This window comes from Scyliorhinus torazame, chromosome 3 (assembly GCF_047496885.1).
Source record: "Scyliorhinus torazame isolate Kashiwa2021f chromosome 3, sScyTor2.1, whole genome shotgun sequence".
Lineage (NCBI taxonomy): Eukaryota > Metazoa > Chordata > Chondrichthyes > Carcharhiniformes > Scyliorhinidae > Scyliorhinus > Scyliorhinus torazame.
In genome coordinates this window covers 139,892,183-139,910,191 of record NC_092709.1, presented here as the reverse complement: position 1 = coordinate 139,910,191, position 18,009 = coordinate 139,892,183, and the positions used below count along the sequence as shown (strand labels likewise).

The following is an 18,009-nucleotide window of genomic DNA, read 5'->3' as shown; positions in this document are numbered from 1 at the left end:
TAAATCACTCCCCCCAATTTTATCATCATCTGCGCTTGAAACAACAAAAAAACTCTTGGTGCCCAGTTTTTTGAGAGCTGCAAAGATCAGGGGCGAAATTCTCCGGAAACGGCGCGATGTCCGCCGACTGGCGCCCAAAACGGCGCAACTCAGAAGGGCATCGCGCCGCCCCAAAGGTGCAGAATGCTCCGCATCTTTGGGGGCCGAGCCCTAACCTTGAGGGGCTAGGTCGGCGGCGGACAAATTTCCGCCCCGCCAGCTGGCGGAAAAGGCCTTTGGTGCCCCGCCAGCTGGCGCGAAAATGACATCTCCGGGCGGCGCATGCGCGGGAGCATCAGCGGCCGCTGACGGCATTCCCGCGCATGCGCAGTGGAGGGAGTCTCTTCTGCCTCCGCCATGGTGGAGAGCGTGGCGGAGGGGGAAGGGAAAGAGTGCCCCCACGGCACAGGCCCGCTCGCGGATCGGTGGGCACCGGGGCCAGATCGCCCCCGCGCCCCCCCCCCCAGGACCCCGGAGCCCGCGCGCGCCACCTTGTCCCGCAGGTAAGGTAGGTGGTTTAATTTACGCCGGCGGGACAGGCATTTTAGCGGCGGGACTTCGGCCCATCCGGGCCGTAGAATCGAGCGGGGGCACCCGCCAACCAGCGCGGCGAGGGATTCCCGCCCCCGCCGAATCTCTGGTGCCGGAGACTTCGGCAACCGGCGGGGGCGGGATTCACGCTAGCCCCCGGCGATTCTCCGACCCGGCGGGGGCTCGGAGAATCTCGCCCCAGAGCAGAAGATGCATCTCGTCATGTGACTCATCTCTTGCTCTCGCAACTCAATTTCTATTAAACTCTGATCACCATGGCTATTATGCTAGCTGATACAGTTAACAGGCCTCCTCAGATACTGCTCCTCTTTTCTTCAAATCTGCCTTCATCAGCCTCTTCTCGGCACGGTCACACAGTGGTTAGCACTGTTGCTTCACAGCGCTAACAGGTTCGATTCCCGGCTTGGGACACTTGTCTGTGTGGAGTCTGCACGTTCGCCGTGTGTCTGCGTGGGTTTCCTCCGGGTACTCTGGTTTCCTTCCACAAGTCCCAAAAGATATGCTTGTTAGGTGAATTGGACATTCTGAATTCTCCCTCAGTGTACCCGAACAAAGTCCCTCTCCAGAGTCCTTGAACACGTTGTCTCCCTCCTAAATTCATGAACATTTGTCCCAGAACTCGTGTTTGAACCCTCCAATCAAGTGTTCCACCGAGTCACAATATTCAAATCATTCAAATAAGTTCTTTACAAAACGTCACCAGTGACATCATAGAATTCTTTCAGTGCAGAAGGAGGCCATTCGGCCCATTGAATCTGTACCTACTCTCTGAAAGAGAATCCTACTTGGGCCCATTCCCCCATAACCCTGTAACCTCACCTAGCCTTTGGATACAGAGGGGCTATTATCATGGCCAATCCATCTAACCTACACATCTTTGGACTGTGGGAGTAACCCGAGCAGACTCGGGGAGAACATACAAAGTCCACACAGATCGTCACCCGAGGTCGGAATCGAACCCAGATCCCGGGTGCTGTTAGGCAGCAGTGCTAACCACTGTGCTACCATGCCACCCTACGTAACAATGACAAAGTTAAGCTTGTCCTCTCATCCTGTCTGCAGCCTTTGACTCCTCAATACCTCCATAACATTGTCCAACTGTGGAAAACTGTATTCGGCTGCTCCCATTATTATCCATTCACTTGTAGCGAGAGAATCACCTGCAATGGATTCTTTGCCCACTCCTGCACCATTACCCTACAAGGTTCCACCCTTGGCCCCTTCCTGTTCTCATCTGCATGCTGCCCCTCAGCATCATTATTCAAAAACAAAGCATCAGTTTCCATGTACAATAACAACACCCAGCTATAACCCCGCACCATCACCTCTCTCGACCATTCCACCACCTTTTCATTTTCAGATTATTCACCCAACATTGAGAACTCAATGAGCAAAAACTTCTTCCAACTAAATATTTTGAAATCTGAAACCATTGTCTTTGGTTCCTGCTTCAAACTCTGGCCCCTAGCCACCAACTCATTCCTTCCCCCTAAGATTATTCCAGACGGTTTGCGATCTTGGTGTCATATTGGACCCCAAGACGAGCTTCCAACCACATATGCAAGCCCTTACTATGACTGCATAGTTCCACCTCCAGTACATAGTTCAACTCCAGCCCTGCTTCAGCTCATCTCTAACCTTCTTCCGGCTTTTGTTACCTCCAGACTTGACTATTTTTTTTTTTAAGTATATTTATTAATGTTTTACTTTTTTGCAAACAATGCAACAATATTACAAAATACAGGAAACAGGCTCGCTACAATCATTACACATAACTAGATGCCTCTATATGCCCCACCAGAGACCAAGGCAAAATCAAGATAAAGGCATAGAAACGACAATTACCATGAGTGTTCAAGATAGGTTTCCTGCGCCTAGGGACAGAATTAGGCCATTTGGCCTATCGAAGATGCTCCGCCATTCAATCTGGCCAATCATTCTGGCCTCAACTCCACCGTCCTGCCCGTTCTCCATAACCCTTCAACCCATTACCAATTAAAATATGTCTAACTGCTCCTTAAATTTACTCACTATCCCAGCATCCAAATTCCACAGATACACAACGCTTGGGGAGAAATAATGGGCGGGATTCTCCGCGAACCGGCGGGGCGGGCAACTCTGGCGCGAAGGACTGGCGTGAACCACTCTGGCGTCGGGCCGCCCCGTGAGGCAGGCATGGCGCCACGCCAACCGGCGCCGAAGTGCCTCCAATGGCCAGTGCGAGTTGGCACATGCGCGGGAGCGCCAACGTGTGCTGCCGTCATCCCAGCGCATGCGCCGCCTCCACCATTCTCCCAAGGATACCTCACAAATCTTCAAAGTGAGCTCTAAAGACCTGCACCACAGAGCCGAGATCCTCATCCAGAACAACAGTCTCAATGACGGCCATAATCCAGATGCACACAGCACTGCAGAGGCGAAAACGCTCTCACCAGCAACAACTGCAACTGGGCCCACCCCAACCCACTCTGACCACCACAGTCAAATGAGGATTCATCTCTGCTCCTCTTCATGAATAGAGTGTAAGACATGTATCCCAAGACAAATATGGATTGTGCTCCAGGATAACAAAAGGATTACAAGATGAGCCGAGTCAGAGCTTCACGAAAATGCAGCCGCTCCCTCCCATGCTCACAGCACGTGACCCTCCGACTTGATAATTTGAACGCATCCTTAGCTGTCCCCTACATTCTACACACCACAAACCTGAAGTCATCTAAAACTCTGCTGCCTGTGACCCAACTCGCAAAACTTGTTCACCCATCTTCCCCGTTTTCCCTGCTATCAGCTCCTAGTTAAACAATGACTGGATCTTAAAATTCTCATCATTATTTTCAAATCCTTCCAGAGCTTGGTCCCAACCTATCGCTGCAATTTCCTCCAGCTCCACAGCGCTTCAGGATGTTTGCACACCTCCAATTCTGGCCTCTTGTGCATCACATTGTAATCACTCCACCATGGCAATATTGCCTCCAGTTGCCTAGACTGGCAACTTTGGTTTTCAAACCAAAGTACAAAGTCAAAACAAGTGGTCAACAAAGAGTCAGTATACGGACGCAATATACAAATGGTTATTGATAAGTGACATGATTAATAATAGCATGAAACTAAAACATCAGAGCAAAATACTTTATTTTTAATGGAGCTCCTGCTGCTGCATCTTTTTGCACATTTCACTTTTCTTGAACTCGCAGACACCGTTTATCTTGCACTGCTTTTGAACTCTTTTTATCTGTCCCATTTGTTACACTCTCAAAAGAATGCCAACAAATGTGTCAAACACAATTTCTCCTTCAGAAAGCCAAGATGACTTCTTGACTGCATTATGATGTTCTGCTATACTTCCAGCATTTTCCCAATGACAAATGTTAGGCTGACTGGCCTACAGTTTTCGGTGTTCTTTCTCCCTCCTTTCTTGATTGGTGCCACATTTGCGATTTTCGAACCTGCTGGAACATTTCCAGAACCTAGTGAATTTTGGACAATTACAAGCAGTGCACCCACTTCTTTTAAGATCTTAAGATGCAGGGCATCAGGTGCAGGGGATGCATCAGCCTTTAGTCTCATTAATTTTCCTAGTATATGAGAGTACCGTTTAAGAAATGTACCTTTAGGAAATGGAGCTGCTCATGTTACTGGAGTGATGTCAGTGTGTGGGTGGAGCTGAGCTCTACGTCTGCTTTTTTAGTTTCAGTTTGAGAAAAAGCTTGGGGGGGGGGGGTCGGGGGGGTATGAGCTGCACTGCTGTTGATCTCTGCCATGAAAAACTGTGGTGAATGTATTATGACAGCCATTCACCACTGTATTGCATTGTACTATGTTGTTGCCCTTGTGAGTGTAGCCACCTGGGTTGGCCAACTCCCGACGTAAAATGGAGAACAGCAAAGGCTGCAGGGAAATTCAGCCAGCAGAGGCAGAAACTAGCAGGTGCAAGTTTACTGTGTATTAAACTCTGCAAAAGCCCAGACAGCATCGATACAAGCAGCCATCTGCATAATAATGTAGCAGCCATCTACATACTAATGAGCGATCCCCGGGTACAATCAAAACATTTGGGATAAACAAGGCCAAGCCAGACTCCTCGGCGCCAGCAGGAGTCAACACAAAATAGGTTAACAGATACCTCAAGGCCGCCCATCGATCAGGGAACCGCTCCAGTATTGGAGAAATCGAACCAAGCGATTGGAACGATGTCCAATCACTTGGAACCAGGTACAGAGTCCGCCCCGAAAGGCGGGAAGCCCCTGGGGACTATAAAGTAAACCCCCCAAGTTCAAATCGTCCTTCTTGACAGGGTCACTCAGCAACGCGAACCAACCCTTGATAGTGACCTGTCCAGCTGCCGCCAAAGAACGCAAGTCTCAAGTCAACGCTCGCTACGAGATAGGCGCTCCTAGCTACCAGTCCATACCAACCTTTGAATCCCGCAGACTCGGAACCCGAATGAAAGGCCATTTATTCCCCTGACCTGGTGGGCCAGTCCGAAGCTAAGTATAGGCCCGTTAGTTGTAGAAGTAGCTTAGAAGTAGAATTTATGCATGACGGTGTGGTGTTAAAAGACACCCTTTATATGGTTGCTGAACAGGACAGGAATCAGCTCATTTGTTTGTTCCATGACGGTTATGGGCATCAGGGAATCGCTCCCACATCAGGCAGCTCTGTTGGTGGCCGAGTTTAAAAGATGATGTAACTCACTACATTGAGAATTGCCTTATCTGTGCCCAGAACAACCCGGACAGATACACAAAAAAAGCTCAACTCAGTCACATCCGACCCGTTAATGGCCCCTGGACTAACCTCCAGATTGATTATATAGGGCCATTGCCCCCTTGCAGGGATGGTTATAAATATGTACTTGTGGTGATAGACACGTTTACAAAATGGGTGGAAGCATTCCCATCCAGAACAAACACGGCAAAGACCACAGCCAAGATCCGAACTCACCACATCTTTACGAGATGGGGACTCCCCCGCAGCATTGAATCCAACCAAGGTTCCCATTTTACAGGACGCGTCATGAAGAAAGTCCTCACGATATTTGGCATTACCCAAAAATTCCACATTGCATACCACCCCCAGTCGAATGGTATCGTGGAGCGCATGAATCGGACCCCAAAATCCACCCTCAGAAAAACGGTCCAGCAAAACAACACCACTTGGAATTCAGTCCTCCCTTTTGCGCTGATGTTTTTGCGAAATACAGTTTCAACTTTCACAGGTTACACCCCACACACTCTCATGACTGGACGCCCCATGAAAGGCACAGAATTTTTATTAGGATTAGACTTGACCAGCCCCGAAGTGACGGCCCTCACACACGCGAAAGCAGTAGAACAATTAGTGGAAAACGTAAAAACGGCTCAGCTAGCAGCCGCAGTGAAATTGGGCACAAGAAAGAAACAAAGCAAGGCCTGTTTCGATAAGACAGTGCATTCAACTGAGTTCAGTGTAGGACAGCAAATCATGCTCTCCGTATACAACCCCAGCACATTCCTGTCACCAAAGTATTCGGGTCCGTACTCCATTGCAGACAAAGTAAGCCCTTCCGTCTACAAAATAAAGTACCCCAATGGAAAGACTGCGTGGTTCCATATCAACCAGCTGAAGGCAGAGGAACACAGTCTAACCACGCATACTCGACGCAGATCATCACACCCTGCCCACAGCCAACGTAACCCTACCCTCCCCAACACGTTCAGTCCAGCCACGGACACAACCTCAACTCTACCCCCGAAACATACACTCCGCCCCGGAACGCCCACAGACTGCAGCAGCAGCAACAGCGACTGTGACACCTCCCTACTATCCCCATACAAACAGGACCCAGCAAATCTGACCACGATTCGAGTGATCCCTTCACGATCACTTTCCTAAACAAACCCCACCACCGACCTACAATGACGACCCCGATTCCGTCCCACAGAACTAGACACCACCTTTTGGCACCGAGATAATTTGTACAGACTCGTCCGGAATGACGAGAGCGATCCCAGATCACACCATGCAGCCCTATCAGCCCTGATACACTCGAGAGTTTGGCATCTGGGAGAAGATGACGACTTGGAGCCTGACTCCCAAAACGAGAGACCCTGTTCGCAACCGATAACTGAGGTGTCCAGATGATGTTTTAAAAGGAACCGCTTGGGAGAAAATGGTGTCCTTTCTGATGGAACCTTCAGCATGTTTGATGTTGTTTGTACTTGGTCTGTTAAATGTTGTATGTCAGACCGGAAATTTTTTCCACGGCCCCACGCCACCACCCTTCTGACACCCACTGGCAGTCAGAGAAACTAGTTTAGCCAGACGCTAGTTCAGAGGAACTAGTTTGTCCGCAGAGACTTGTTAATGTCCCAGATGCCAGTTCAGAGGAACTAGTCTGTCGACTGAAACACAGACCCCCGTTCATAACTGCCCTTCTGGTTCGAAGGAAGAACCAATGCGGCAACCCCCCACGATGACTTCATTTCTTGCCCGTTCTTGTCGGTTGCTCAGGCAGTGGAGAAACGGCATTGGGACCCGCCCTGCCTGGGAACCCCCCCTCTGGTCAGCTATGCTCAGGTAGGGCACACACGGCATTGGTCGCCGTCCTACCCGGGGACTCCATCCAAATCGTACCCGTCGCGGCCCATGCGCACCTCATTTCGGCAAGTTTTGTTCAAAACGTTGTGTTTTGTTTTCAGGTAATCCTTAGGTTGCCAACCCTCTGCTATTTACATCCTCAAATATTTGGATGGTAAATCGCACAGTCTGCGAGATGGCTCGCACTGGTTGAGTATTTGTAAGTATGTCTTGTCCTGAAATTCGTTTTTTGGAGAGAAAAGAAGAGGGAGTCACACATAGTGACCAATTATAAAGGGAGTAATTGGCACTAAAGGACACACAGGCTATCATACGAGATATTAAACCAAGATAGTAACAGACACTATGCTTGATCCCACAGAACTCCAGAAGCTCCAGGACCAGAGAAGAGAAGAGAAGTGAAAGAAGAACCAGGAGGACAAACTCTGCGTGGCTCATCACCATAATGGACATTTGGTTGCACGCGAACGCGAACCCCCTGACCTCAACCCCCCAGCCGTTAATGATTCACTTCCCCATAGTACCCAAAGCCTTGTCACAAGCGACACCACACCACCTGGTCAGTACATGTATGGAGATCTATCATTCCACATGTAACGATCGTCACACTAAATTGATAGAGAACATCCCACTCTAGTGGGCAGTACAGTGGTGCAGCAATGAGGAATTGAACTGAAGAAAAGAGCATTAGACTGGGATGACCAGTTAGAATAGTGCATTATGGACATTAATTCAGGTTGCAGGGATGAACAAAGAGATGGGCAAAGAATGGCGAGAGGGGGAGGGGTGGCGATCAGGACTGGTTCTTTGCACAAAGGATGTTGGGAGGCAGAGTCCCAGAGGAAGGAAAGGAATGAGTAATGAGCCTATCAGAATCAGTGGCAGTTAGATTATATGACCAGGTCAAGGAAAGGGCCTATCGGAATCTTGTATTTGTGTATGTGGAACTTGATACTGCATGTATGTATACAAGACCACATGTGTTGCCTCCCTTTGTCTCACTCGCTCTGGGAGTTTCAAGAGACATGGGTCTCCTGCCTTCATCAGAGGGAGTGTAAGCGTGCAAGCTATTTGAAATAAACTAAATGAATTTCTAAACCCGAACTCAGCCTTTCGATTGAGACCAGACTGGACAGAAAGAACTCAATTTCTTCATGGTTAGCACTGCTGCCTCACAGTGCTGAGGTCCCAGGTTCGATCCCGGCTCTGGGTCACTGACTGTGTGGAGTTTGCACATTCTCCAGTGTTTGCATGGATCTCACCCCCACAACACAAAGATGTGCAGGGTAGGTGGATTGGCCGCACTAAATTGCCCCTTAATTGGAAAAAATTAATTGGGTACTCTAAATCTATTTAAAAAAATGATCATCCCACGCTAAACTGGTTTTATTTGAAAAACGTTTCTGTAATTGCCTGATTCAATTGGGGCATTACAAGTTGATGTAGCTATGACTGCTACTTGTAATAGAATCTACTGTATTTTACTGCAATATATCTGTTGGAATTTATTGATCAAAAATACAGATCATTTCTACCTCAATACAGCTACGCAAATACGAAAATGTCTGTGCCCCAAAGCCTTGCCCACTCCTTGCCATGTAAATTACTTTATCAGAAGAACCAAGGAAATGGAAGCAAGAATAGGCCTTTTGACCCATCAAGCCTGTTTCATAATTCAATAAGATCATGGCTGATCCTCAAGTACACCCTCCCACACTATTCCCATATCCTTTATTGCCCCAGTACCCAAAATGCATTGGCCTTTGATTTGAAAATAAGATTTATATTCCCTATGGAAAATGAATTTACTGAAAGAAAACATGGTACACAATAAAAACCGGTGATGGGATCTTATTTTTGAAAATGCTACTAAGCTATTATTTTTATACGGTCTTTACAAAGAAGCACACTGAAACTTGAACATTAGATGTTGGGGACTGAATGGGGGAGTTATACATAACAAATAAGCAACCTGACCTCAATCCTTCCATTTATGATTCTGACATTAACAGATATCAGGAGAGGTCACCCAACCCTTTGAGGCCAATCATTCACAAAAATATTTTAAGGAGGCTGCCTGCATTTATTTTTAACTCTATTATTTTAAATCCTATAAGCCAGTACCCAGGAAATTAGTATGCTGAAGGGACTGTCCATCAGGCAAGTGCCTTTCTAACACTGCCCATGTACCAAGAGGGGCAGGAGTGCTTCACCCCATCCCACAATGCTTCCCTGTGCAGCCTCACATTACTGGCAATTGACTAAACCTCCCTCACTCCATGGTTGGCCGAGCCTCCCCACCCCTGCAATTGGCTGAAACTTGAACCTATCATCACCCCACGCCCGGCAAAGTCTGACTACCACCGGTTCCCCTGACACCCCACAATATTGGGTTTACTTCTCAGATGTTCCCTGGGTGTTTTTTGGCCCAATATCCACCTAGCCGGTCAGGTTGTTTGGTTATTAAGCAGGAAATCAGATGGAAGATTTTTAAACGGGTCCTGTTTAACAGGTTAAATCCAACCAAAAATCCCTCCATCCAGCCCAATCTTTTACTGCATCAGTGTAATTATCGGGCCCTGTATTATCGGGCAAAATACAGACATCATACGACTGTATAGGAATATACAAAAGTCATTACCTCCATCAAGCTGAAAGTAATTAGATATAAAAATATGACTACTGATAGTTAATATTGGCAGCCAATATGGTGAAACCAAGTGGGCTGAGTCACATGTTTACATTCAAAATATTGGTACACGAGCACACATTTTGCACTTAATCCCACCTTTTTGTGCTTTGTTAATTGTCATCATCAAACTACAGGGTACTCTGACCCAAATCATTTCCATGAACAAGTTTCTGATATCTGTCAGGTTATTTGCCACAATATTGGAACAGTGAAGTTGTATACAAATTAAACCATGGCAATCATATGTACCTCCAAAATGTGCAACTTAAGCAAAGCACTGGCAACAGAATCTATCAACAACGTCACCTGTGGAAGTGTAAGAATCGTAGAATCCCTACAATGTCTAAAGAACCATAGAATCAATTTGGTTCATCGAGCCTGCACTACCCTTGGACAGAGCACCCTACCTAGGCCCACTCCCCTGCCCTATCCCCTTAACCCCACCTAACCTGCAAATCCCTGGACACTATGGGGCAATTTTAGGATGGCCAATTCATCGAACATGCACGTCTTTGGACTGTGGGAGGAAAGCAGAGCATCCGGAGGAAACCCACGCAGACATGGGGAGAATTTGCAAATTCCACCCAGTCACCCGTGAGGCAGTAGTGCTAACCACTGTGCCACCATGCCACCCCTTGGATGTATTACAATCAGATGTTCTATCTACTCTTCAAAATCAATAAGGTTCTTGAAACTGTGGAATCAAGCATTCACAGATTTATTAAGTACCGGTATACAATACTTGTGCATAAACTTAAAATAGTCCAACCAGGTGATGAAAGTTGTGATTAATGTATTACAATTCAACATTCAGGTTGAATAATTCCTTGAAATCCAGAGTCCAGGGACAGTTCATTGGTTTATGTACTTCGTTCAACTCACAAATCACTAACCTAAATGCATTCAAAATCATGGAACTGTACATATCAAGTTGCAAAATGTATCTATGACCACTGGCTAAAATTATACTTTTGATTGGCATAGGTATAGATGACCTCGTTTTCCATCAGTTTGTTTCCCACATTCTTAGGTTTCTTATCTTTTCTTCCTGAGGTCACCAGTCCATTTTAATTAACTCTCAATGGGCTGGTGTCCAACAGTACCTGGTCTGGACTCTTCCCCCATGCTTCATGCCATAATAAGCATGCAGGTTTTTATTTCAAGAAATGTTTTTTATCTTGCTTTCTCCCAGGGAATTCTGCCTGTGACACACTGGCTCTAGGGGTGGCTTGGCGGTTGTGCATGCAGAGAGATGAGATCATGGAGGTGGGGATAACAACGAGAGGGAATTGTGTTGGCCAAAAATGGCTCATGCAAGTTGAAGTAGCGGGGGGATCATGGAGGTCACATGGAGGTTGGCGAGTTGCAGCAGTCCAGAGGTTGCGGAATTCTTCTACCCTTGACCCTTCTCCATTGAAACCAGGAATAGGTGGGTTTCAATTTCACCCGCCCCATACACACTTGGGGAATTAAGGAAGTGAAACACAGTGGGGTAATTAAGTTCTGGAGAGGAGTCTATTTTTCAATTCTTTCATGCTTATGCCCCCTAATATCCATAAGTTAAATACTGACCCGGATCTTCCTAGTAGTGGATATGATCACCGGATTACTGCTCCTCAACTCAACGCTACTATGCATTTCTTCTGAGACCAGTTTACCTCGAGGAAGTCTGCCAGAATGCTGTAATCTCGGGGGAAGACAAGGCTATCTGTCGTATGGTAAGTTTAATGGTCAAGTTTGAAAGTTAGCGAACGGGCAGGTGGGTGAAGGGCGAGATGCGAGTGAAGTGGGTTTGGGGGGGGGGGGGGGGGGGGTGAGGGGAGTAGGGGCAAGTCGAATCGGGCTGGGAAATCAGATGGTTGGAAAGGTAGTCGGGTCACGTTGGGGTGGGGGTGGGTAGATAGTTGGGTCAGGCCCAGAGGGGTAGTTAGTCAAGTTCGGTCAGGTCGTAGGGGTAGTCAGAACAGGGGTGGTAGTCAGGTCGGTTTGGGGATTAACAGGTTGGGAGGGTAGTCAGGTTTGGGGTTTGCGTGTCTAGTTTGAGTGGAGTTGGGAGGTGTCAGGAAGTATAGTCAAGAGTTTTGTGGGGTGGGGTCAAGAGTTCAGTGGGGTGGGGGCAAGGGTGGCATGGTAGCACAGTGGTTAGCACTGTTGCTTCACAGCACCAAGGACCCAGGTTCGATTCCCAGCTTGGGTCACTGTCTGTGCGGAGTCTGCACGTTCTCCCCATGTCTGCGTGGGTTTCCTCCAGGTGCTCCGGTTTCCTCTCAAGTCCCAAAAGACGTGCTATTAGGTGAATTAGACATTCTGAAATCTCCCTCAGTGTACCCAAATAGGTGCCATAGTGTGGCTACTGGGGATTTTCACAGTAACTTCAATGCACTGTTAGTACAAGCCTACTTGTGACACTAATAAAGATTATTGTAAGTGTGTAATTACCCAGGTGTTAGTTTGGGTATTAAGTTTCCTGGGTTACCGCCCAGGTAGATATGGTGGAACTGTCCAAAGTCAGCAACTCGACTGCAGAGTCAGAGACATTTGTGGACGGTCCCGGGTAGCAAGAGAATTGCCCATTGGATGTTGAAACTTCCCAGAAAATTCCCACGTAGGTTCATGGGTCAGGACATTGACAGAGTCCCAGTGTGCAACTTCTGTGGTACATTTGGTCTCCGATGATCCAGAGACCAGAACATTTGGCCCACTGTCCATAGCATTATAAAGGATATATTTATATTCTTGAAATTGTTCCCAGAAGTATCACTTCATTTGTTTAATTATATGCAGATGGAGGGCATTAATTGGACTTTCACTTGAGCAGATATACAGAGACACTTATTAAAACTATGGTGCTGTTGAGTAAGGAGGTATAAGCATGTCATGCTTCACCCTGTAAATAAACGTTAAACTGAGTAAACATTGGCTCCAGCACTAACCATACCAGCTCGCGGAGTGGTACAACTCACACAGAGGTCACGGGGTCCAGACCATTAGGTTCTCCCTTGGCCTCACCGGAATACCATCTTCCCCGCTGAGTGGACGGGGCTAAACCCTTAACTGGGAACCTCGGAGACCCTTCGGGGAGTGGGGAATGTAATTTGATATTTGTGTATTAAACCTTTTTGTTCCCTAGCCAATATCACTTTCTCGTGGTCGCTTGCCTGGATGCTACACTGGTGGCGAGGATCAAATGGAGCTGCCGGAGGCATCATTTCCTCAGAAATCGGCCCACTTCGCAAAGGCCTCAGGAGGCCTCTGGCCAGCCAACAGGAATGCTGCATATAGAGAAGTTAAAGGCATTTAACACCGATGCGGGTGACTGGAACCAGTACATTGAGCAGATAGACTACTTTTTCCGTTTGAATGCAATAATTGGGAACGAGAGGCAGACGATTGCCCTCCTCACACTTTGCGGGCCCGCCATGTGCAGCATCATAAAGAGCTTAACCTACCCAGGTGCACCAGATACTCAGTCATTCATGGAGCTGGTCACATTGGTGGGTGAACATTTTCATCCAAAGCCAACCATTATAGTAAGGCATTTGATTTCACACCGCCACCCAACACCAAGGGGAAATTGGTGACCGATTTTCTGGCCCACCTGAAAAAAACTTGCCAAATTTTGCAACTTTGGAACGGCACTATCCGAGACACTAAGCGACAGGTTGGTTTGCGGCAACTCACAGGAGGCTGTTGCCAAAACCCACCTAGATTTGCAAAAAGTAACCAAAATAGTTTTGTCCAGGCAAAGTGCAGAGCAAGGGATGCAATAACTGCAAGGGATGGTAGTCCGCAGTCTAGGGCACCTAATGGAGCATATAACACTGCCTCTACAAACCAAAGGTTCCGAATCCTGCCATTGGGGACACCCTTCCCGAGACCCTGACCATCATTGGCGGGCCCCAGAGGATCGGCAGCCATGGTCCCCCAATTCAAAGGGCCCAAATCAGAGGGGTCGACATTTCAGTGACCGGAAGGATTGGACACAGACGCGCAAGAAAGGAAACCCACCCACCCACCGGACCACTGGGTATAACCGCCCACAGGATAGGACGCATTTCGTAGACGATGTTGACGATCGCCAACACTTGCCCTGCATCACAGCATCAAGAGTGGCGCCAATTCATGTCACTATCCAGGTGAATGGTTTCCCAATTCCGATGGAACTAGATACTGGGGCCGCCGGGCCGCCATTTCTGTAATGAGCCGGTGCACGTTCATCCGCATCCAGTCCAGAGTCCAGCAGTTGGAGCCAAGAGACACGGGCGCATGTTTGGTGACGTATACAGGGGACTGAGCCTTACTTGCTAGGACGCTATTGGTTAAAGCCCCTCGGTTTGGATTGGCAGCACATTTGCCATATGTACCTGATGGCCCGGACACAGTGCTGGCAGTTTCCGGAAGTATTTAAGAAAGGCCTGGGACTATCCGGGCAACCGTCACCAATATGTTCATACACCAATCGGCACAACCATGGCATTTCGGTGCCCACCTTGTTCCCTACTCCCTGAAAGCTGAAGTGGATGTGGAGCTCGACCGACTGGAGCAGTTGGGCATCATCCACCCAGTATACCTGGAGGATTGGGCAGCACCAAGAGTGGCAGCCTTGAAACCTGATGGCAATGTCAGGTTATGCAGGTAAACCGTGCCTTCCATTTAGATACGGGATAGCATTCACCAGCACGGAATTTGGTGACTTCCTACAGACAAGCAGCACCCATCACCTACGGACCGCACCGTGTCAAATGGGATTGCCGAACGTGCGGTGCAGGGCATTCGGAAGCAGACCATGGGTTCTCTGGAGACCCGCTTAGCCTGTTTTGTGTTCTACAGAACGTCACATGTCACCACTGGGGTGGCACAGTCCGGACTACTGACGGGGTGACGATTGTGCATTCGATTGAGCCCGTGTTTCCCAATATCAAAGGGAAGAACTGCAGCAGGCAGCAACACTCCACCTCTGATTCGGGCAGCCACATGCCCGTTGGAGAATTTTCCGCAGGCGATGCTCTGTACATTTGGAATTCTGCTGCTGGAGCCTTGTGGATTCCGGGGGTTGTGGTACAACAGACAGGACTGGTCTCTCATTGAGTACAAGCGCAGGGCAGGGAGTTGACCGGCATATGGTTCGCCTTCTCACCTGCAACCAGGAGGTGCTCGATAGCCACCCGGCGGTTCAGCGGCTGATATTGACATTCCCTCCGGCACAGCCACCGGTGCCATCTCCTGTGGTGCACATACCCCACAATGCGGAGACACAGGATGCCAACACATCTGACCCAGATTTGGACATGGAGACCGAGCCGACTGAGGTGACCACGGATTCGGTGGCGGTCCAAGGCCCGACACATCGGTGCCACTCTGACGCTCAGCCTGGAAATGACATTCCCCAGTGCACTATACACCTCCAGATCCGGCGCAATGGATGCCCGACCGCCAGCCGAGGGCCAAAAATACTAGGTGTCCTGCTCCGCAAGCTATCGAGATGAACAACGTTTGGACTTGTGGGGGTCTTTATTACCCGCACGGACGTCACGGGGTCTGGACCATTAGGTTCCCTGTGGCCTCACCTGAATACGATCTTCCTGAATACAATTTTCCCGATGAGGAGGCGGGGCTAACCCCTTAACCGGGAAGCTCTGTGGGCATAAAAACCCCGGCCCAAGTGAGGGTCCGCACAGAAGACTCTTCGGGGAGTGGTGAGTTTAATTTGTTATTTGTGTATTAAATCTTTTCGTTCCATATCCAATATTGCTTCCTCGTGGTCGCTTGCCTGGATCCTCCACCGAGGTATAACAACTGACAAAATTATGTAATTTGCAATGTATAACTATATGGGTTAGCAGCTGAGTAAGCAGTGGAGATGAAAGGTCCTGTGCTGCAGTGGTTAGTGTTCCTTCTTTTAAACCAGAAGCTCCTAGATAGAGTACCATTCCAGGACTTGATGGCCATGGAAGGTGCATTTATTTTGTGCATAAATCCTTCTAATGTGCTTCTGGCAGGTGGCAAGAGCAGGCAGTCTCCTGATCAGCCATGCTTAATGTGGAGAGGAACCCTGAAGCTAAAGCCTCTGGCAGCAGGTTGGCCACCTGTTTCAGGAAAATCTAGCTATGCAAGCATACCATGTCGAGTCTCTCTCCCATGCTCCATGTACTTTGTCTGCGTCATTCATCTCTAAGCACGGGAAGACAATAAAGAAGCAGTGGAGTGGAGGGAAGCAAGAAGCAATTATTCAAGTAACTGTCAATCAAAGTTGTTTTATGTACAAATTAGCACCACATTGAGCTAATCCCTACTGTGGGTGTTAATATGCTGTCACCATTTCTGATCTAGATCATTTATCGTAAATGGAGCTAGGATTTAAAGCAAATCTGGTCTTCTTTAAATGATCCAGTTCTAGATGACTATCCTGCAACACAATCCCTCAATGTGACATGCTCTTCAAAACAAAAATCAGTGAAATTAAAATTAGAACATGTGGAATACCTTATTAATACTCATAAATAAGGAAATTTTAAAAATCAGATGATTCAGCTCCCGTGCAAGCCAGGAATATTAATAGACTGGCCAGTTTTCAAAGTGAAATATATTATTGTGTTCTCCATAAGCTTTTGTACCATGGAGCGCTTTGTTTATGCCAAGTTTTCTGAAATTTGAGTCCACAGTATGAGAAACATTAGCTGTCACCAGAAGTGAATTTACAGCAGTGAATTAACATATCCATTGCCAACTCTTCAAGCAGTTTTCACAGATCTATAGCCATGTCTCTTTTTTTTTGTTTAAGAGGAACTGTTTAAAAAAAAAAGGTTAACAATTTGTTCAAATTCTTTTTTTTTTTTTTAAATACACAAGAGAAACCATGGCCGGAGTAACACTAATTAAACTACTTAAAGTGCTGCCAGGGCAAAAGTGCAGCCAGGGCAAAAGTAGGAAAGAAGAATACGGTTTTGTTTAGTTGTTACCACAGTATCCTTCTTCTTCTCTTGACCCCGTGAGGTGCTTTCCCCAACAGGAAATATTTAAGGTCCATTTTCCAATGCAGCCCCATAACAAATGAGTGATTTGTCACACAAAATCCATTCCTGAGCATTAAACTAATCTGAATAACACCAACTGCAGCAGATCTAATTTACAAAATCTGTTGATGCTTAACTTGTCTATCAGACACTGAATTAGTAACCCCACTGCCCTGAATTCTCATGTTTACACTGTCCTTAAATTGTTTAATACATGTTCCAACACAAAATAAAAACAATTTTTAAAAGGAAAGATTGAAAAGGTTGAAAACAAAAAGACTCGAGGGTGACCTGGTCAAGGCCTTTAAAGGTGGTGAAACAGTTTGAGAAGGCAAATATGGAAAAGGTATTCCGGCTTGTCGGGAGCTAAAGCTAGGAACAATAAACATAAGATATGCACTAATAAAATCCAACGAGGAGTACAGGAGATTCTTTAACCCAAGACTGGTAGGATATGGAACATGGAGCAATGGAGGTAAATAGCATAGACGCATTTAAGAAAATACCAGAAAAAAGAGGGGAAAAGGAATAGAAGGGGTTAGAAGAAGAGGGGTGGGAGGGCTCTCATGTGGAGCATGAACCAGGTAGGTTGAACAACTCGCTCCCATGCTGCATGTTCTAAATAATCAATTTCACTCGACATGTTAAAATGAAACGGTTCCATACCTTTGTGAAACAGATCCTGTAGGCATTCTGCACTTCGACTTAAGACAGCCCAAATCTCCTCTTCCTCTAATGGTCCTCCCCGAACCTCCAGGGCCTCAGCCAGTGAGACATGCATTTTATCTGCTGGTCAAAAGAAAACCAGTTAAGAACTACATTGAGCTGTTTGTACTGTTGTACGATTTATACCAAAAGACAGAACAGAACGGAGAAAGAATATCAGGGATTGCTTGTGAACACATACATTTTTGAATACAGGAGCTAGACAAGACCATCTCATCCACCCAGCTCAAGATCAGTTGAGGTCTTTTTAAGGGTCTGGTCTGAAAAACTCCCATAAACCGAAGAGCCAGATTTTGCTGTAAAATATATATGGGGCTATCAGCGCTCTGGAGGATGCCCTCCTCCAGTACCTCGCTGAGACACCCAGCATTTAAATACAACATATATACCCATTAAACTCACCGGAAC

At 47.3% G+C, this 18,009-nt stretch overlaps 1 protein-coding gene across 16 annotated transcripts in view; it reads right to left on the bottom strand.

Moving 5' to 3' along the window:
- ptpn13 (protein tyrosine phosphatase non-receptor type 13) overlaps positions 1-18,009 on the bottom strand; it is a 411,247-nt gene that overhangs the window by 335,488 nt on the left and 57,750 nt on the right. For 15 of the 16 annotated variants that reach the window (XM_072496283.1, XM_072496267.1, XM_072496278.1 and 12 more), the window contains exon 2: positions 17,542-17,661. In XM_072496283.1, the coding sequence (XP_072352384.1) occupies positions 17,542-17,656 (115 nt within the window). In that variant the 5' untranslated portion in view covers positions 17,657-17,661. Of the gene's footprint in view, positions 1-17,541; positions 17,665-18,009 lie in introns of all 16 variants that reach the window. The other variant, XM_072496268.1, reaches the window with a different exon arrangement.